The sequence below is a fragment of the Oncorhynchus kisutch genome, linkage group LG27, assembly GCF_002021735.2.
Source record: "Oncorhynchus kisutch isolate 150728-3 linkage group LG27, Okis_V2, whole genome shotgun sequence".
NCBI lineage: Eukaryota > Metazoa > Chordata > Actinopteri > Salmoniformes > Salmonidae > Oncorhynchus > Oncorhynchus kisutch.
In genome coordinates, this window is record NC_034200.2 from 37,971,356 (window position 1) to 37,993,722 (window position 22,367).

General features: G+C 45.3%; 1 protein-coding gene across 1 annotated transcript in view; it reads right to left on the reverse strand.

The window, feature by feature from the left end:
• Window positions 1-259: 259 nt before the first annotated feature.
• LOC109872251 (cadherin-7-like) overlaps window positions 260-22,367 on the reverse strand; it is a 102,979-nt gene continuing 80,871 nt past the window's right edge. The window contains exon 11 of the mRNA XM_020463423.2: window positions 260-4,648. Coding sequence (XP_020319012.2) covers window positions 4,143-4,648 — 506 coding nt within the window. The 3' untranslated portion in view covers window positions 260-4,142. The remainder of the gene's footprint in view (window positions 4,649-22,367) is intronic.

Genomic DNA, 22,367 nt, shown 5'->3' on the forward strand with positions numbered 1-22,367 from the left:
CCTTACCTTAACCATTCAGAGTAAATGCCTAACCTTAAGATTTCAGATATAATGGATAAACTTAACCTTAAACAGATCTATATTTGACATTTGCAACTAGCCTCGAAATTTGACTTTAATAAGAAACACGGGTTAACGTCTAATTCTGAGACTGTGAGAGCTGGTCGGTATGCAAGTGAACCTCAAGAAATGCTATAGGGTAGAATGTGAAAATTTACAAGGCAGTATATTATTCCATGAGACAAAAACTAGAATGAAACAATATTTAGGACTTTATTGAAAGTTGAACAGGTGACTTACAGTCAAGAGCCATTGTCGGCATTTCCTTTACAGTTCCTTTACAACAAAAAAAAGGTGAGATTCAGTTTCCTCTCTCTATGCACAAATACACAAGACTGGCTGGGCTGAGGGAGAAAACAAACAGAGCAGTGATTGTCTGCTGAGTAGTGTTGAGTTGTGTTGGGGTTCAGAATGTCGTCAGTCTACGGTGAGACGGACACAAATCCTGCTGAGACTGAGGATGTCCTCATGTGAACACCTTATCAGCCACTTGACACCAGTTGTCCATTTTCTCTTTTCCTAAACAGGCAAGGCCACTTTGATATTCACCAGGTGTCATATTCCTTAGATCAGAGTGAAAACAAGCCGTGTGTACATACAATGCTTTCGTAACAAACTCCCCCCCCCCCAAAAAAAACATCTACCAAATAATCATGAAGTTGTTTCCATAATGTAAAATAGGAAAAATAAATATCCCAATGAAAGAGAAGTGCAGGTACTCCTAAATTCTTAAGTTCTTTTAAAAAATGAATTATGACATCAATATTCCGTGGCAAACCTAAGGGTTTGCAGTATTCTAATACCGTAACAAGAACAACAACTGAGTCAATTTAAGAATGTGTGCAAATGAAATGCTTCTCCAACTTTCTACACCAAAGAAATATAGAACAAACTCATAATATTATTGACAATAGTTCTAATTTGTGTATATATCTTTTTGTATACACTAATTTGTGTATATATCTTTTTGTATACACTAATTTGTGTATATATCTTTCTGTATACACTAATTTGTGTGGTAAAGCGAAGCCTCTCCCCTAGTGTCTCATCCAAGTGCAGATGATCTCTGGCAATCTGCTGAATTAAATGTATATTTATTAAAACTTTGAGCCAGGCCTGACGAGATTTCGATATCTCTTTAAAATTCCATTTAGCAAGACAGTTAACAAATAATTGTGTTTCCTTAACGATGACAGCCATCACTAAAGAAAATAACCTCAATCTTCATTATCATCACTTTGGAAGCAGAATTACTTAATTATCAGTTGTGGTAGAGATTAGCTCAAATGTAATCATTGAAAACCCCGAAAGGTATTTATTAAATGTGTTTTTCTAACTGAAAAGAATCCTATAAAAGGTTTTATTGTTTTTATGTAACTCAAATAACCCCTGGGCAGGGGGGGGGGGGAGTTACACATCCACTATAGTTGATGAAACTGTTGAAATGGAACAATGAGAAAAAATATATTGCCAACATTGTACGGTTTGGGTCAGCACGATAGTGGGAAAAAGGATATGCAGAACTGTGTTGGTTCCATTTAGGTTGTAATGTTTTCTCTAATGAGCATCAAATGTATAAGGCCTCATCAGAGCTCTTAACCAAACACTAGATTTGTTTTGTTTCCCAGCTGTTTTTTGCCTTGCTTCTTCCATCCTGGATTTCCCACAGTTCCATTTCTACTCACTGCATGCAAAATAACAGTTGACATTCTCCATGGCTTAGTATTTTTACAAGTGCCCACAGCTTTGCTGTAAATCGTTTCCCAACACTAACTGTATTTTCCAATGCTGTTACAGCTATGTTTCCGTAAAAAAAAAAAAAAAAAAAAAAAATTTAACCATCATGGTTGCTAGAACACCTCATAGGATAGATAAAACAACCACAACAGCTTTAAATTTTGAACTTACCGATACGGTGCAATCACTGCAGATGTTTACAAGGCTTCCAGGCTGTGACATGATAGTGTTCTCTTCATCGCTACCCCCCCAACCCCAGTCTCTTTGTCTTATCTCACCTTCCCTGCTACACCGTTCAGAGGCATTGTGACACTCTAAGCATGTTCATTCGGATCTTGAGCGTGAGAGCGGACAAATCGGACAGGTGTCTAGATACCGTTATAGGATTGTAGATCGTGACCGTGTTCGGTAGGCACCAAATGGAAGAAAAGGGAGAGAGACTACTAGACTACCGGTCGAATAAGAAACACCCATTTCTGTTTTCTGTTTCAAAAAATGTTGCTACAGTGAGCTCTACTGAATATGGACCAGAGTAAGCCTGAATTGATCAAATCCACCATTGATGAAAACCTGCTGTAAAATCCATAAGGATTTATCCTGTTTTGAGAATCTCTTCCATAAATATAACTGCCTGCCAGCAGCAATGAACAGGGCTCGGAGGATGACAAAGGACACAAGATCAATTGAATAACAAAGCACTCTATCATGTTGGAAGCATCTTCCTTTAAGTGCAATCAAAATATGGAGTGAAAGTGACGTATGGTTTTATGAGGTGAATGTGGTTGAGCATGAGCGTTACATATGAAAAGAATGAGTTGTTAATAATAATTAAGTGTGGTTAATTTTCGGGATGTCAATAATAGTTTCATGTTGACAGGCCACTGTGGAATTTATTTGCAGTATAAAAAAAAAAATGTGTCAATAACTCTGCCATGTTTTGAAAATACAATCTACACTGAATGTTCTAAATCAGAAGGTTTGCATGGGTGGGAGTTCAATTTACCACCTGGTGATCTCACCTGGCGGTAAATTGGTTAATAGACCAATAACAAAGAGTTCCAAACCTCCCTGCCAATAACAGCTAGTTTTGAGTTTTCCCATCCCCACATACACCATGGGGTCTTGCTTGAGAAATAGTTATTTGCTAAAAACTATTGTCCATTTCAATGGAAAACTATTACAGTAAGGTATTTAATTGTTGACAAGAAATGATTTGATATAAAAACGGCTAAAATCGGCCTTTACGATATCAATGCCAAACTTAACATGGTTCATCATGGTAATGTCTTTGATGACACTAAGAAGTTGCAAATTGATAGTACATTGTGAAATGGATTTACAAAGGATTTAAATGGACACGTAAATCAGATTTCTAGATTTAATAATTACTCAGCCCTGTTAATCAATCCCTTATTTATATCATGAGTTTACGGTTTTCAAAGGTTTTCCAAAATGTCCAAGATGTAGGAAAATCTATCCTGGCTGGCCTTATGGGTCCTTGAGGTAAATTTGTTCAGTATGAGGAAAGACACCTACATACAAAGTTTAAAGTCTGTAGGTCATACTGGGCGGCGGATATGAGGGTTTAAATGAGACTGCGTATAACAGCGCCACCTATAGGTCAATCAGTACCATTCTTTTAGACCAAGTTACTCATGGCCTCTAGTTTTTGTGTGCCGAATTCAAACAAAAGTTATCAATCTATGCTTGAGTTATTTTACCATGTCAAGGAAAACATTATAATATAAGAATAACAATAGGTTTTACAGCAAAGCTGTGAACCTCTAAATATCAGTTTGAAACAAATGTTACAGATCATAGTGAACCCTGGGACAGACTACAGGGCCAGTTGAAGAGGTCAGGCTACTCATTTCACCATGACAAGATGTTGTACTTGAAAATGTCACTGTTGTAACACCACTGAAGCATAGATATCGGTTCACTCCTTGTTCCGTTTGAACGTCACTGTGACATGAGAATGTCTGGACATTTGTGCGTTGAGGTCCTTCCAACGGGTCTGGAGGCCGTCCCAACATTTTAAGCTTTGCATCATTTCATGTTAAAACGTTACAAACAAAATCTCCAAAATGTCATCCTTTGAAAAATCTAGCCAGTATGCAGAGTGCCCAAAACAAGCATTTTGAATGGAAAACCACCATCCTACAGTTAATTCTCAACCCACATTGATGCATTTATACACACCAATCAAATGTCCTCTCAGAGTACAGCATCATCCTATCGTCATCTAAAATGTCCTTTCTTGTATCCTTATTCATATCCTTCTGTTTACTTCACTTGTTTGTTCTGTTGTCCGCGCTGATGGTTCGGCGGGGCTCAACCGAGGGCTAAGAGACGAAGAGGTTGCCGCCGTCGCTGTGGCCATAGAGGTCTGCCAGTTTCTTGAAGCGTGGCCCCCAGTCGCTGAGGTAGTCGTAGTTCTGCTCTGAGTCCATGCTCAGGGAATCCAGCGAGCTGAGGGACTCTGCGGCTGATCCGCTGCCCTCAAAGGCGTACGTCTGCAGTGAGTCGTAGGGCGGTGCTGACAGGTCCACGTCGGCCTCCTTCAGCCGGTCCCAGATGAACTCGCGGAAGATGCCGTTGTCCGGCGGTGGCCGGGAAGACGAGAAGAGGGTGGGCACTTCTGGGGTGACATCACGGCGGTTCTTGCTGCCGTTCTCACGGACTACGTTGAGGTTGCGCAGAGCGACCATGTCAAAGGCCTCGGTGTCCTCCTCGCCGCCGCCCTCGTCATCGTAGCGCACAATGTTCTCGCGCACGTCACGCTCCTCGTCCAGGATCAAGGGCTCCTTCTTCCTCCGTCGCTGCATGGTGATGATCAACAGGACCAGCACTGTGGAGAGAGGGAGACAGAGAGAGAGAACAGGCATGACCATATTAGAGACACATATTTCCATCAGATTATACAGATTCGCAAAGAATTTAAAAACAAACCCAATTTTGATGAACTCCCATATCTACTGAAATACCAGTGTGCCATCACAGCAGCAAGATTTGTGACCTGTTGTCACAAGAAAGGACAACCAATGACGAGGAGTAGATAGGAAGGATCGGAGGACCAATGCACAGCGTCGGAAGTGTTCATGATATTTATTATAACTAAGAACACTAAAGAATAAAACAACAAGAGAACGAAATGAAACCGAAGCAGTTCTGTCTGGTGCAGACACAAAACAGAAAATAATCACCCACGAAACACAGGTGGGAAAAGGCTACCTAAGTATGATTCTCAATCAGAGACAACTAACGACACCTGCCTCTGATTGAGAACCATACCAGGCCAAACACAGAAATACCAAATCATAGAAAACGCACATAGACTGCCCACCCCAACTCACACCCTGACCATACTAAAACCAAGACAAAACAAAGGAACTAAGGTCAGAACGTGACAGATACAACTCATAATTATGTGTATTTATTTTCCCTTTAACTATTTTAACATCGTTACAACACTTTATATAGACAAAATATGACATTTGAAATGTCTTGATTCTTTTGGAACTTCTGTGAGTGTAATGTTTACTGTTAATTTGTATTGTTTAATTCACTTTAGTTTATTATCTACTTCACATGCTTTGGCAATGTTAACATATGTTTCCCATGCCAATAAAGCCCTTAAATTGAAATGTAATTGAGAGTGAGAGAGAGAGAGAAAGGGAGAGACAGAGGGAGAGACAGAGAGAAGAAGGCAGTCAGCATCACTATCAACAAAGGGCAGAGGACCAAGATGAGTTAATCATGATTAGACAATGAAATAATGGTATGCCAATGAATATCATTGGGGAGACATTTTTCATCAAACTAAAAAACAGAGCCATCGCAATTCTGTCCAGGACCATTTTGGAGTACAGAGGTGTTCCTTCAGAATTTTGGGTTGTACACTGAAAAATACTAGCAACGATAGGACAGCTCTGTCTGTCACCTGTGTGGGTTTAGGACACTTGGTATCAACACGACCCTTACCCCATCAACACGACCCTTACCCCTATCAACACGACCCGTAACCCTATCAACAAGACACTTACTCCCATCAACACAACCATTAATCCTATCAACACGATCCTTACCCCCATCAACATGACCCTTACCCCATCCATACGACCCTTACCGCCATTATTACAATAAGCCAATGTTATTCTATTCACTGGGTTTTCAGACCCCCCCCCCCCCTTCTCTCTCTCTCTGGAAAAAGTGTTAGTCATCACAGTCCTGAGTTAAGGTTATTTCAGGATGATTTCAGGTTGATTTCAGGTTTACTTCACGAGATTCGCAAGATTTCGATTTTGTGAAATATGCTATTTAGCCCGCACATGTTGTTGGAACGTGCACACACAGAGATAAACAACCAGACAAACCTATTTACATATCAGGGTTTAACAGTGGCTTTGTCCCAAATGTCACCCTAATTCCTATATACTGTAGTGCCCTACTTTTGACCAGAGCCCAATGATCCCTGGTCATATGTAGTGCACTATATAGGGAATAGGGTGCCATTTGTGTGTGTGTGTGTGGGGGGGGGGGGGGGGGGGGGGGGCAGTCGGTGAGTGTCCCCATGCAGTTGGCTGCTCCCACAAGCTGCTTACGCTGGGCAGGCCAGCGCTAAATCTTTGAAATGAACACAGCATATGCCTATCTGAGTAATAATACAGGAGTATATGCCAGTCATAAAGCCCATAAAAAAAGCAAACGGTCCAAGTGCTGTCCCCAAAGCATGTCAACGTAGCATAGCATGTCAACGTAGCATAGCATGTCAACGTAGCATAGCATGTCAACGTAGCATAGCATGTCAACGTAGTATAGCATGTCAACGTAGCATAGCATGTCAACGTAGCATTGCATGTCAATGTAGCATAGCATGTCAACGTAGCATAGCATGTCAACGTAGCAAGGACCTCTCTCTTTCTCAATTTTCGATGGTACCTTCTGACAAGATAGAAAAGTTTTAAAAAAATTAAAAAGTCTTAATATAAACCAATTTACTCGTAAAATGCCAAAAGCAAAGTTGAAGGTACATACTCTAGGTTATACCTAAATCAAACAACACACCAACTGAAAGGGAAAGTGTTTTTGAGGAAGTTTTGGCTTGCAGTGCAGGTTTGGTTCAGCTGTTTCCATTCATGAAATCTGACGATGCTAATATATTAACTCCAGCCTGAAGTAAATAATGGATTATTGTGGACTCTGTTACCATGGGCCTTCAGACACAACTCAAGGTAAGGGTAAAAGTGACCCAAATATAGATTTTGCATGAACTACCCCTTTAAAGAATAATATAGTGTTGCCGCGCAGCACACTCCATAGTTGAGCACTTGACGACGTGGGCTGTGCACATATATCCACAGCTGCTTGCATATAAAGCTTAAGCCATACATCGCCCCTCATCGAACACACACACACACACACACACACACACACACACACACACACACACACACACACACACACACACACACACACACACACGCACGCACGCACGCACGCACGCACGCACGCACGCACGCACACACACACACACACCATACACACACACACACGCACGCACGCACGCACGCACGCACGCACGCACGCACACACACACACACACACACACACACACACACACACACACACACACACACACACACACACACACACACACACACACACACACACACACACACACACACACACACACACACACACACACACACACACACAACATCTTTGTGTCACACACACAAACACGCTCCCCGAGACACAGTCACAGTCCACCCATCGGGGGTTAGAGAAACTGCCTGCCAGGACCCCTCATCTCCCCATCAGAGTCAAATCTATACTCCCAGAGCTGAAAATAACACCCGTCGCTGCTGAGTGAGCAAGCGAGGAAGGGGAGGCAAACGTCTAATGATCCATCCTTTAACGCTGCCACCGCCAGGCTAAAATATGGAAGCTGCCCAACCCATACCTCATCCCCAGGCACTATACCACCTCCCTGGGCTAAACAGGCAGAGGGTGGAGGGTGGATGCTGGGGGTGGAGGGTGGAGGGTGGGGTGTGGAGAGGAGAGGGGAGGGAGATGAGGAGAGGAGAGGGAGATGAGGGGGAGAGGAGACAGAGATGAGGAGGAGGAGGGGGACATGGAGATGAGGAGGAGGAGTGGAGATGGAGATGAGGAGGAGGAGACGAGAGGAGACGGAGATGAGGAGGAGGAGGGGGACATGGAGATGGAGATGAGGAGGAGGAGTGGAGAGGGAGATAAGGAGGAGGAGGAGACAGAGATGAGGAGGAGGATGGGGAGAGGGAGATGAGGAGGAGAGGAGATGGAGATGAGGAGGAGGAGGAGAGGGAGATGAGGAGGAGGGGAGAGGAGGGAGATGAGGAGAAGGAGAGGAGAGGGAGATGAGGAGGAGGAGGAGGAGGGAGAGAGGGAGATGAGGAAGAGGGGGAGAGGCGAGGGAGATAAGAAGGAGGAAGAGGAGGAGAGGAGAGGGAGATGAGGAGGAGGGGAGAAGAGAGGGAGATGAGGAGGATGGAATAAAGAGTTCTAAGAATAATAAAGGGTTCTAAGAATAATAAAGGGTTCTAAGAATAATAAAGAGTTCTAAGAATAATAAAGGGTTCTAAGAATAATAAAGGGTTCTAAGAATAATAATGGGGTATTGTTTGGTCATTCTAATGAAACCTTGAGGGGTATTGTTTGGTCATTCTAATGAAACCTTGAGGGGTATTGTTTGGTCATTCTAATGAAACCTTGAGGGGTATTGTTTGGTCATTCTAATGAAACCTTGAGGGGTATTGTTTGGTGATTCTAATGAAACCTTGAGGGGTATTGTTTGGTGATTTTAATGAAACCTTGAGGGGATTATTATAATTTTTTTAAACCTTTATTTAACCAGGAAGGGCTCATTGAGATTTAAAACATATTTTTGAAGAGCGTCCTGGCCAAGATATGTAGCACCAAGTCATTACAAAAATGACAGACAAACAACATGAAAAACTGCAGGTAATCTAGTAAAAACCATTGAATTCACAAGAGTATAACAAAATCATAAAACAGCCAATTAAAAACATTGACAGGTCAGGGAATCAGTCTCAAGATCATTCATCAGTGATTTAAGAATACCAATCGGGACAAGTTCTTCCAGTTTAAAAATACATCCTAATGAAACCTTGAGAGGTATTGTTTGTTTGTTTGGTCATTATAATGAAACATTGAAGGGTGTTGTTTGTTCATTCTTTGTCCAACTGGCCATTATGCACACAATAAATACAAATACATGAATTTGGACATGTGCTGAACTGAAAATAATAACGTTTAGCGCAATGACATACCACATGAATGAGGACTTCCTTTGTGTTTGTGAGCATGGGTGCTGGAGGCAAGATTGTGCCACATGTTGTTTCATTCAATTGAAAAGACTACTGGGTACAGTAAACAAATAACACAGCTTGTGACACTGACTGAATACACAAATGTACTCCATCTTAAACATGCATTTCGTGTCACATACCACTAATATGTCTATCAAAATTAACCAATCTTTGTCTGATATTTGATCAATAAGTACCTTTCGTCGGTATATTGTGTTTTATGTATTTTCAGTGTTATTGTCCGTTGTCCCGTTCACTGTTGCAATTCATGCCTGTTGGCCAGGTCGTTAATGTAAATGAGAATTGGTTCTCAATTTACTTATGTTGTTAAATAAAGATGATATAATAATAAAAACAGATACTACTGTAATACATCGACAATTACCGACGGTTGAATAGATGTTGTATTTTGATTGAGAAAGCATCACAAGGACCCCATGCACACTCATTCAAAACTACGGTTTTATAGATTGCAAGCTTCCTCGGTCACGCTTTGTGGCGTTGACATAATACACAACTGTGTTTTGGACCAGATACACCACTTTCATACATAGAAAATTAAACGTGCTACAAAAGGACCCGTGCAGTGATACACATTGCACGTGGCAGGCTTCACTTTAAGGCACAGCAACACGGCAGTTCAGCCAAAGAAGAATGAGGAAAAATGTGCGGTAAATCAATTGAACATTATGCCCAATTTTCCGTAATTGAATTGAGAAAACAATCCGTCTTGCAAAAATCAATGGGACAACAAGCGGAATAATTTAGCACCGGGCCCATTCTCATCGACATATTACATAATGAGTCTCTCTCTGAGTCTCTCTCTCTCTCTCTCTCTCTCTCTCTCTCTCTACAGTGGGGAGAACAAGTATTTGATACACTGCCGATTTTGCAGGGTTTCCTACTTACAAAGCATGTAGAGGTCTGTAATTTTTATCATAGGTACACTTCAACTGTGAGAGACGGAATCTAAAACAAAAATCCAGAAAATCACATTGTATGATTTTTGCATCTTATCTGTTCATCGTTCCCTTATGCCATAGTTCAAATCAAATCAATTGTCAGTAGAAACCACATTTGTTGAAAAAAGTCAGCCATATCAGCCATGGTTTTTTAAAAGGCAGTAAATGAGGCTGAATGAACTGTTTCTCTGCCAGACAAGGCTCCGCTGATAGCCAGGTGTAGCGGTGGTAAGGATTCACTCCATGGTGCTGAAGGGTCTGCTGTTGGGACAGCTTTATGTCGGCCCGAACAGTTTGTGGGCAACGTTTGTCACTGTTACAGTGCAACAAATGTATTGTTTAGTGTTGTGTTGTGTAGTGGCTTTGCTGGCATGCATCCCACAAAATTGGCGGAGTTGACCACACCAAGATTTACATGCTAAATTCAACACTGAAAGAGAGCGATGATATACTTCTGCTGAATGGGGACACTCACCGATTACCACAATGACAGTCTTTGTCAGCCAGAACGAAGGGAACAGATTGAGCCACAGTCACTGTCGTATATTATCTGATACAGGCCACTGGTTTTTGGGGACTGGGTGTCTGACTGACACACCAAATATTGACACAGTTCTCGCTTCATTTTTAAAAAGACAATGGAAAACGTCAGCCAATTCATTCAATAATAGATTACTTAATATAATGGTCATCAATATGTTGGTTGCCTAAAAATGTCAGATGTGAATCTGCTGAGGTGTAATGGTAACTTTAATCTTTAAACATGAAAAGAAACAGTAAAAGATCCGACTCCCCGACCACTGATTTTGGTAAACAGCTGAGGGATGAGGGTGGAGAAATATAGCCACTCTTTAACTCATGGACAGAGCTATAAATACAAGTACAGACCATTTATGATATCAAGATGATTTTAGCTTTTAGAGGCTGTAACCGGGCTTTTAGCGAGGTCCTGCTGAGATAGGCTTCAATGTTAATGCAATAGAAGTCTCTGCCGGCAGCGAGCCACCTGACTGACTGACACATCTATAAGGGACTATTTATGAGTTGTCTCCGAGTTGTTTGTTTGGGGCAGGTATTCCCCCAGGGGTACGTGCAATGCCATCAGGGGTACGCCAAATAAAAATGTGATTCACAGTTTTTTTTAAATGTAAATTAAAAAATACATTAAAAAAAAAAAATATTAAAAAAATTCCTTCATATTTTCAAACAGTTAATTTATATTTTTCAACGGGGCTTTACATTTGGGTGAGTTTTTTCTCTCTCATCTGAATAGCCTCGTTCCACTGCCAAAAATAAAATTAAACCATCTAGTGTTCAGCGAAATAACAACACAATGTCAAATACGGGTAGCCTAGACAAATAATTCATATCCAATCACATGAACCGTTACTCTCTCCCAGGAATTTCACGAATGGTCCGTATGTAGCCAAACATAGCTGCTGCTCATGTTGGTATCTGTACTGATGGCGCAAAAGCCATGACAGGGAGACCTAGTGGAGTGGTAACGCACGTGCAAGCAGTTGCTTCCGATGCCACTTGGGTACACTGCAGCATCCACCGAGAGGCTCTTGCTGCCAAGGGAATGCCTGACAGCTTGAAAGATGTTTTGAAAACCACAGTGAAAATGGTTAACCTCTGTTAAAGTAAGGCCCCTGAACTCTGTTCGGGGGCTGGCCTATCTGGGTGATGTTTTTTCCCGCGTGAATGATCTTAATCTAGGATTACAGGGACACTCCGCAACTATATTCAATTGTCAGGAAAAAAATTGAGGCTATGATTAAGAAGTTGGAGCTCTTCTCTGTCTGCAATAAACAGGACAACACACAGGTCTTTCCATCATTGTATGATTTTTTTTGTGTGCAAATGAACTCAAGCTTACAGACAATGTCAAATTTGATATAGCGAAGCACCTGAATGAGTTGTGTTCGCAATTACGCAGGTACTTTCCCAAAAATGATAACACAAACAACTGGATTCGATATCCCTTTCATGCCCTGCCTCCAGTCCACTTACCGATATCTGAACAAGAGAGCCTCATCGAAATTGCAAAAATTGAATTTTAATCAGAAGCCACTGCCAGATTTCTGGATTCAGATTTGTGTTTATCAGTAAAGGAATGAGTGTTACACAAAGGCCTGTACTCTGGAGTGGGATCAATCTGGAAGAGGAGGGTCCGTCATGGTCTGGGGTGGTGTGTCACAGCATCATCGGACTGAGCTTGTTGTCATTGCAGGCAATCTCAACGCTGTGCGTTACAGGGAAGACATCCTCCTCCCTCATGTGGTACAATTCCTGCAGGCTCATTCGGACATGACCCTCCAGCATGACAATGCCACCAGCCATACTGCTCATTCTGTGCTTGATTTCCTGCAAGACAGGCCAAAGAAGAGCCCGGATCTCAATCCCATTGAACACGTCTGGGACCTGTTGGATTGGAGGGTGAGGGCTAGGGCCATTCCCCCCAGAAATATCCAGGAACTTGCAGGTGCCTTGGTGGGAGAATGGGGTAACATCTCACAGCAACAACTGGCAAATATGGTGCAGTCCACAAGGAGGAGATTCACTGCAGTTCTTAATGCAGCTGGTGGTCACAGCAGATACTGACTGTTACTTTTGATTTTGACCCCTCCCTTTTTTCAGGGACACATTATTCCGTTTCTGTTAGTCACATGTCTGTGGAACATGTTCAGTTTGTGTCTCAGTTGTTGAATCTTATGTTCATACAAACATTTACACACGTTACGTTTGCTGAACATAAACGCAGTTGACAGTGAGAGGACGTTTCTTTTTTTGCTGAGTTTATGTCAGATGACCTTACATGTCCTCTGTATTTATGGTTGATCTATTTCTGGATCCAGCTTTACGAGGTAGAGGGAACAACGGTGCAGTATTGTGAACTCACAATGAACCTCTGGAACAGCTGCTGTCATAGTTTGAGGAGCTCCCCTAAAATTCGTAAAGACTGCCTCGATAGTACAGAAAATAACAGAAACTCCAAGCTTGCCTCATTACAATTATTCAGCCACATGAATGTGCTTTATTTTGTCTGTCCTACTGAACACAAACGAGTTGGGCCAGGTGCAATTAAAAGGGCCATGAATCGGGACGAATGTGTTGAATGGAAATAACATCAACAAAAAACTCTGAAATGCCACACTGCTTCAGTAGGGACAGTTTAGCTTGGGGCCTTGTGCTTCTGTCCCATTGTGACTCAGTGGGGACAGTTTAGCTTGGGGCCTTGTGCTTCTCTCCCATTGTGACTCAGTGGGGACAGTTTAGCTTGGGGCCTTGTGCTTCTCTCCCATTGTGACTCAGTGGGGACAGTGTAGCTTGGGGCCTTGTGCTTCTCTCCCATTGTGACTCAGTGGGGACAGTTTAGCTTGGGGCCTTGTGCTTCTCTCCCATTGTGACTCAGTGGGGACAGTTTAGCTTGGGGCCTTGTGCTTCTCTCCCATTGTGACTCAGTGGGGACAGTTTAGCTTGGGGCCCTGTGCTTCTCTACCATTGTGACTCAGTGGGGACAGTTTAGCTTGTGGCCTTGTGCATCTCTCCCATTGTGACTCAGTGGGGACAGTTTAGCTTGGGGCCTTGTGCTTCTCTCCCATTGTGACTCAGTGGGGACAGTTTAGCTTGGGGCCTTGTGCTTCTCTCCCAGTGTGACTCAGTGGGGACAGTTTAGCTTGGGGCTTTGTGCTTCTTTCCCAGTGTGACTCAGTGGGGACAGCTTAGCTTGGGGCCTTGTGCTTCTCTCCCAGTCTGACTCAGTGGGGACAGCTTAGCTTGGGGCCTTGTGCTTCTCTCCCAGTGTGACTCAGTGGGGACAGCTTAGCTTGTGGCCTTGTGCTTCTCTCCCAGTGTGACTCAGTGGGGACAGTTTAGCTTGGGGCCTTGTGCTTCTCTCCCATTGTGACTCAGTGGGGACAGTTTAGCTTGTGGCCTTGTGCTTCTCTCCCATTGTGACTCAGTGGGGACAGTTTAGCTTGGGGCCTTGTGCTTCTCTCCCATTGTGACTCAGTGGGGACAGTTTAGCTTGGGGCCTTGTGCTTCTCTCCCATTGTGACTCAGTGGGGACAGTTTAGCTTGGGGCCCTGTGCTTCTCTACCATTGTGACTCAGTGGGGACAGTTTAGCTTGTGGCCTTGTGCATCTCTCCCATTGTGACTCAGTGGGGACAGTTTAGCTTGGGGCCTTGTGCTTCTCTCCCATTGTGACTCAGTGGGGACAGTTTAGCTTGGGGCCTTGTGCTTCTCTCCCAGTGTGACTCAGTGGGGACAGTTTAGCTTGGGGCTTTGTGCTTCTCTCCCAGTGTGACTCAGTGGGGACAGCTTAGCTTGGGGCCTTGTGCTTCTCTCCCAGTCTGACTCAGTGGGGACACCTTAGCTTGGGGCCTTGTGCTTATCTCCCAGTGTGACTAAGTGGGGACAGCTTAGCTTGGGGCCTTGCGCCTCTCTCACAGTGTGACTCAGTGGGGACAGCTTAGCTTGGGGCCTTGTGCTTCTCTCCCAGTGTGACTCAGTGGGGACGGCTTAGCTTGTGGCCTTGTGCTTCTCTCCCATTGTGACTCAGTGGGGACAGTTTAGCTTGGGGCCTTGTGCTTCTCTCCCATTGTGACTCAGTGGGGACAGTTTAGCTTGGGGCCTTGTGCTTCTCTCCCAGTGTGACTCAGTGGGGACAGTTTAGCTTGGGGCCTTGTGCTTCTCTCCCAATGTGACTCAGTGGGGACAGTTTAGCTTGGGGCCTTGTGCTTCTCTCCCATTGTGACTCAGTGGGGACAGTTTAGCTTTGGGCCTTGTGCTTCTCTCCCATTGCGACTCAGTGGGGACAGTTTAGCTTGGGGCCTTGTGCTTTTCTCCCATTGTGACTCAGTGGGGACAGTTTAGCTTGGGGCCTTGTGCTTCTCTCCCATTGTGACTCAGTGGGGACAGTTTAGCTTGTGGCCATGTGCTTCTCTCCCATTGTGACTCAGTGGGGACAGTTTAGCTTGTGGCCTTGTGCTTCTCTCCCATTGTGACTCAGTGGGGACAGTTTAGCTTGGGGCCTTGTGCTTCTCTCCCATTGTGACTCAGTGGGGACAGTTTAGCTTGGGGCCCTGTGCTTCTCTACCATTGTGACTCAGTGGGGACAGTTTAGCTTGTGGCCTTGTGCATCTCTCCCATTGTGACTCAGTGGGGACAGTTTAGCTTGGGGCCTTGTGCTTCTCTCCCATTGTGACTCAGTGGGGACAGTTTAGCTTGGGGCCTTGTGCTTCTCTCCCAGTGTGACTCAGTGGGGACAGTTTAGCTTGGGGCTTTGTGCTTCTTTCCCAGTGTGACTCAGTGGGGACAGCTTAGCTTGGGGCCTTGTGCTTCTCTCCCAATGTGACTCAGTGGGGACAGTTTAGCTTGGGGCCTTGTGCTTCTCTCCCATTGTGACTCAGTGGGGACAGTTTAGCTTTGGGCCTTGTGCTTCTCTCCCATTGCGACTCAGTGGGGACAGTTTAGCTTGGGGCCTTGTGCTTCTCTCCCATTGTGACTCAGTGGGGACAGTTTAGCTTGGGGCCTTGTGCTTCTCTCCCATTGTGACTCAGTGGGGACAGTTTAGCTTGTGGCCTTGTGCTTCTCTCCCATTGTGACTCAGTGGGGACAGTTTAGCTTGTGGCCTTGTGCTTCTCTCCCATTGTGACTCAGTGGGGACAGTTTAGCTTGGGGCCTTGTGCTTCTCTCCCATTGTGACTCAGTGGGGACAGTTTAGCTTGGGGCCCTGTGCTTCTCTACCATTGTGACTCAGTGGGGACAGTTTAGCTTGTGGCCTTGTGCATCTCTCCCATTGTGACTCAGTGGGGACAGTTTAGCTTGGGGCCTTGTGCTTCTCTCCCATTGTGACTCAGTGGGGACAGTTTAGCTTGGGGCCTTGTGCTTCTCTCCCAGTGTGACTCAGTGGGGACAGTTTAGCTTGGGGCTTTGTGCTTCTTTCCCAGTGTGACTCAGTGGGGACAGCTTAGCTTGGGGCCTTGTGCTTCTCTCCCAGTCTGACTCAGTGGGGACAGCTTAGCTTGGGGCCTTGTGCTTCTCTCCCAGTGTGACTCAGTGGGGACAGCTTAGCTTGTGGCCTTGTGCTTCTCTCCCAGTGTGACTCAGTGGGGACAGTTTAGCTTGGGGCCTTGTGCTTCTCTCCCATTGTGACTCAGTGGGGACAGTTTAGCTTGTGGCCTTGTGCTTCTCTCCCATTGTGACTCAGTGGGGACAGTTTAGCTTGGGGCCTTGTGCTTCTCTCCCATTGTGACTCAGTGGGGACAGTTTAGCTTGGGGCCTTGTGCTTCTCTCCCATTGTGACTCAGTGGGGACAGTTTAGCTTGGGGCCCTGTGCTTCTCTACCATTGTGACTCAGTGGGGACAGTTTAGCTTGTGGCCTTGTGCATCTCTCCCATTGTGACTCAGTGGGGACAGTTTAGCTTGGGGCCTTGTGCTTCTCTCCCATTGTGACTCAGTGGGGACAGTTTAGCTTGGGGCCTTGTGCTTCTCTCCCAGTGTGACTCAGTGGGGACAGTTTAGCTTGGGGCCTTGTGCTTCTCTCCCATTGTGACTCAGTGGGGACAGTTTAGCTTGGGGCCCTGTGCTTCTCTACCATTGTGACTCAGTGGGGACAGTTTAGCTTGTGGCCTTGTGCATCTCTCCCATTGTGACTCAGTGGGGACAGTTTAGCTTGGGGCCTTGTGCTTCTCTCCCATTGTGACTCAGTGGGGACAGTTTAGCTTGGGGCCTTGTGCTTCTCTCCCAGTGTGACTCAGTGGGGACAGTTTAGCTTGGGGCTTTGTGCTTCTTTCCCAGTGTGACTCAGTGGGGACAGCTTAGCTTGGGGCCTTGTGCTTCTCTCCCAGTCTGACTCAGTGGGGACAGCTTAGCTTGGGGCCTTGTGCTTCTCTCCCAGTGTGACTCAGTGGGGACAGCTTAGCTTGTGGCCTTGTGCTTCTCTCCCAGTGTGACTCAGTGGGGACAGTTTAGCTTGGGGCCTTGTGCTTCTCTCCCATTGTGACTCAGTGGGGACAGTTTAGCTTGTGGCCTTGTGCTTCTCTCCCATTGTGACTCAGTGGGGACAGTTTAGCTTGGGGCCTTGTGCTTCTCTCCCATTGTGACTCAGTGGGGACAGTTTAGCTTGGGGCCTTGTGCTTCTCTCCCATTGTGACTCAGTGGGGACAGTTTAGCTTGGGGCCCTGTGCTTCTCTACCATTGTGACTCAGTGGGGACAGTTTAGCTTGTGGCCTTGTGCATCTCTCCCATTGTGACTCAGTGGGGACAGTTTAGCTTGGGGCCTTGTGCTTCTCTCCCATTGTGACTCAGTGGGGACAGTTTAGCTTGGGGCCTTGTGCTTCTCTCCCAGTGTGACTCAGTGGGGACAGTTTAGCTTGGGGCTTTGTGCTTCTCTCCCAGTGTGACTCAGTGGGGACAGCTTAGCTTGGGGCCTTGTGCTTCTCTCCCAGTCTGACTCAGTGGGGACACCTTAGCTTGGGGCCTTGTGCTTATCTCCCAGTGTGACTAAGTGGGGACAGCTTAGCTTGGGGCCTTGCGCCTCTCTCCCAGTGTGACTCAGTGGGGACAGCTTAGCTTGGGGCCTTGTGCTTCTCTCCCAGTGTGACTCAGTGGGGACAGCTTAGCTTGTGGCCTTGTGCTTCTCTCCCATTGTGACTCAGTGGGGACAGTTTAGCTTGGGGCCTTGTGCTTCTCTCCCATTGTGACTCAGTGGGGACAGTTTAGCTTGGGGCCTTGTGCTTCTCTCCCAGTGTGACTCAGTGGGGACAGTTTAGCTTGGGGCCTTGTGCTTCTCTCCCAATGTGACTCAGTGGGGACAGTTTAGCTTGGGGCCTTGTGCTTCTCTCCCATTGTGACTCAGTGGGGACAGTTTAGCTTTGGGCCTTGTGCTTCTCTCCCATTGCGACTCAGTGGGGACAGTTTAGCTTGGGGCCTTGTGCTTCTCTCCCATTGTGACTCAGTGGGGACAGTTTAGCTTGGGGCCTTGTGCTTCTCTCCCATTGTGACTCAGTAGGGACAGTTTAGCTTGGGGCCTTGTGCTTCTCTCCCATTGTGACTCAGTGGGGACAGTTTAGCTTGGGGCCTTTTGCTTCTCTCCCATTGTGACTCAGTGGGGACAGTTTAGCTTGGGGCCTTGTGCTTCTCTCCCAGTGTGACTCAGTGGGGACAGTTTAGCTTGGGGCTTTGTGCTTCTCTCCCAGTCTGACTCAGTGGGACACCTTAGCTTAGGGCCTTGTGCTTCTCTCCCAGTGTGACTCAGTGGGGACAGTTTAGCTTGGGGCTTTGTGCTTCTCTCCCAGTCTGACTCAGTGGGACACCTTAGCTTAGGGCCTTGTGCTTCTCTCCCAGTGTGACTCAGTGGGGACAGCTTAGCTTGGGGCCTTGCGCCTCTCTCCCAGTGTGACTCAGTGGGGACAGCTTAGCTTGGGGCCTTGTGCTTCTCTCCCAGTGTGACTCAGTGGGGACAGTTTAGCTTGGGGCCTTGTGCTTCTCTCCCATTGTGACTCAGTGGGGACAGTTTAGCTTGGGGCCTTGTGCTTCTCTCCCATTGTGACTCAGTGGGGACAGTTTAGCTTTGGGCCTTGTGCTTCTCTCCCATTGTGACTCAGTGGGGACAGTTTAGCTTGTGGCCTTGTGCTTCTCTCCCATTGTGACTCAGTGGGGACAGTTTAGCTTGGGGCCTTGTGCTTCTCTCCCATTGTGACTCAGTGGGGACAGTTTAGCTTGGGGCCTTGTGCATCTCTCCCATTGTGACTCAGTGGGGACAGTTTAGCTTTGGGCCTTGTGCTTCTCTCCCATTGTGACTCAGTGGGGACAGTTTAACTTGTGGCCTTGTGCTTCTCTCCCATTGTGACTCAGTGGGGACAGTTTAGCTTGGGGCCTTGTGCTTCTCTCCCATTGTGACTCAGTGGGGACAGTTTAGCTTGAGTCCTTGTGCTTCTCTACCATTGTGACTTAGTGGGGACAGTTTAGCTTGGGGCCTTGTGCTTCTCTCCCAGTGTGACTCAGTGGGGACAGCTTAGCTTGGGGCCTTGTGCTTCTCTCCCAGTGTGACTCAGTGGGGACAGCTTAGCTTGGGGCCTTGTGCTTCTCTCCCAGTCTGACTCAGTGGGGACAGCTTAGCTTGGGGCCTTGTGCTTCTCTACCATTGTGACTTAGTGGGGACAGTTTAGCTTGGGGCCTTGTGCTTCTCTCCCAGTGTGACTCAGTGGGGACAGCTTAGCTTGGGGCCTTGTGCTTCTCTCCCAGTCTGACTCAGTGGGGACAGCTTAGCTTGGGGCCTTGTGCTTCTCTCCCAGTGTGACTCAGTGGGGACAGCTTAGCTTGGGGCCTTGTGATTCTCTCCCAGTGTGACTCAAGCACCATAAGTGACCAACACAGTAAGTTCATCGGTAGTTAAATCCCTATTTAAAAAATATTGTAATTTTTTGTTTTCCGCATTGTCTCTCCTGGCTCTCTACATATACACCAGCCCCGCGCCCTCGACCATGACGGATTAGGCTGGGCTGGACCCCCAGAGGAAAAGGCTTAGTTGGCACAAAATGGCGGCTCGGTTGAGGCTTTGCAGCGATAGACTAATCCTAGTCTTCGTCTCACATGGCACCCTATACCCTACGTAGTGCACTACTTTTTGAACAGAGCCCTATGGAGGTTGGTCAAAAGTAGTGCACTACAAAGGGAATAGGTTGCCATGTGAGATGCAGACCCAGTGCCCCAGACAGGCAGGAAGAACTTTGGGCGTCTGAAGAACATGTGGGAGAGGTCTTCAGAAATACAAGGATGCTGCCACACAATGTATTCTCCACGATAACAGGATTGAACATTGAGGCCAAATCATGTAAATACATCATATAACCATGCCTCATATATCTTTGGAAATTCAAGATGATCGTTGGAGATAGAAACTCAAAGCATCTCGGAGTAGGAAAACTGATCTTGGATCAGACCCCCCCGTCACGGCCGTTGAAAGAAGAGGACCAAGGTGTGGCGTGGTGACATATTCCTTTTATTTATATGTAAACAATACGAAAAACCAACCGTGACGCTTAAGACTATAGTGCCAACAAACAAAGACAACTTCCCACACAGAAAGGAGGGGAAAAGGGCTACCTAAGTATGGTTCCCAATCAGAGACAACGATAGACAGCTGTCCCTGACTGGGAACCATACCCGGCCAAAACATAGAAAAACAGAATGCCACAAACATAGAATGCCCACCCCAAATCACACCCTGACCAAACCAAATAGAGACATGAAAACGATTTCTAAGGTCCATATAATCTGCTTCATTATGATCTAAAAGGCAAAACTGATCTTAGATCAGTTGACTATAGGAGGCCATAACAACAGAAAATATGTTGAGTCATTCTGTTTAACCGAGATGGTGTTAAGCAAAGAGATCATTGGGGGTAGTAATAACACAACTGCAGCTTTGAAAGGGACCTTTCACTCAAACCTCTGTTTTCTCAGGAGCCTGAGGTAACTGGAAAACTGACTGTATCTATCCCGTCACTCTCTCTCTAGTTCTCTCTATCCCCAAAATAATAATCACAAAGCAATCTGTTGATAGACACCTTAGGTGAAAGGGCCTAGAGAGAGAGAGAGAGGAGAGAGAGAGAGAGAGAGAGAGAGAGATTTACAAAGGGGCAAGATAAAGAAATCCAAAAGTAAAAAAGAAAGGGTTGAAAAGAGCAAAAGAGTATTGGGGAAAAGCCTGAATGTAGAAGTTGTCTGAGGTTTAACTTGTTTGAAAACCATGTGAAGTATGAAATACAAACTACACTGTCTCCCTACATCCCATAGCTGCAAGATGCACGAGGAGCTTGGTTGGACCATGACACCTCCTAACATAGAGTGTGACTGACAAACACATGGGAGAATCTCAGTGGAGAAAATAACCTTATGCATGGCACAACATCGTTCAACACAACAACCTCTTCATAAGGCAGCCTGATATGGAAATAGACTGGCTCTAACCAGAATAGAAAGAGGAGTGGGAGGCCCCGGTGCACAACTGAGTAAGAGGACAAGTACATTAGTGTGTCTAGTTTGAGAAACAGACGCCTCATAAGTGCTCAACTGGCAGTTAAATAGTACCCGCAAAACACATCTCAACGTCAACAGTGAAGAGGCGACTCCAGGATGCTGGCCTTCTAGGCAGCTCCAGATACTCAAGTAGTCTAACGAAGGCCAGTTTTATTGCTTGAATCAACACGACAGTTTTCAGCTGTGCTAACATAATTGCAAAAGGGTTTTCTAATGACCAATTAGCCTTTTAAAATGATAAACTTGGATTAGCTAACACAACGTGCCATTGGAACACAGGAGTGATGGTTGCTGATAATGGGCCTCTGTACGCCTATGTAGATATTCTATTAAATAAATCAGCCGTTTCCAGCTACAATAGTCATTTACAACATGAACAATGTCTACACTGTATTTCTAATCAATTTGATTAGATTATTTTAATGGACAAAAAAATAGCTTTTCTTTCAAAAACAAGGACATCCCTTAGTGACCTCAAACTTTTGAAGGGTAGTGTATATTTTAGTTTTTGTGTGATTTTGTTTGTGACAACCAGCAATTATCTAAGCAATTTGATCCCGCTCCCTCTCGCATGCCAAGCGAGCGATCTACCACTTGAGCTAATTCCCCAGTTCTACAGTGAAGTGGTTAATGCCTGATGTTCTATAGCGAAGTTCTTAAAGTCTGATGTTCTACAGTAAAGTTCTTAAGGCCTGATGTTCTACAGTAAAGTTCTTAAGGCCTGATGTTCTACAGTGAAGTTCTTAAGGCCTGATGTTCTATAGCGAAGTTCTTAAGGCCTGATGTTCTATAATGAAGTTCTTAAGGCCTGATGTTCTATAGTGAAGTTCTTAAGGCCTGATGTTCTATAGTGAAGTTCTTAAGGCCTGATGTTCTTCAGTGAAGCTCTTAAGGCCTGATGTTCCATAGTGAAGTTCTTAAGGCCTGATGTTCTTCAGTGAAGCTCTTAAGGCCTGATGTTCCATAGTGAAGTTCTTAAGGCCTGATGTTCTATAGTTAAGTTCTTAAGGTCTGATGTTCTATAGTTAAGTTCTTAAGGTCTGATGTTCTATAGTTAAGTTCTTAAGGTCTGATGTTCTATAGTTAAGTTGTTCATGCCTGATGTTCTACAGTGATGTTGTTTTTATGTATTTAACTAGGCAAGTCAGTTAAGAACAAATTGTTATTTACAATGATGGCCTAGCCCAG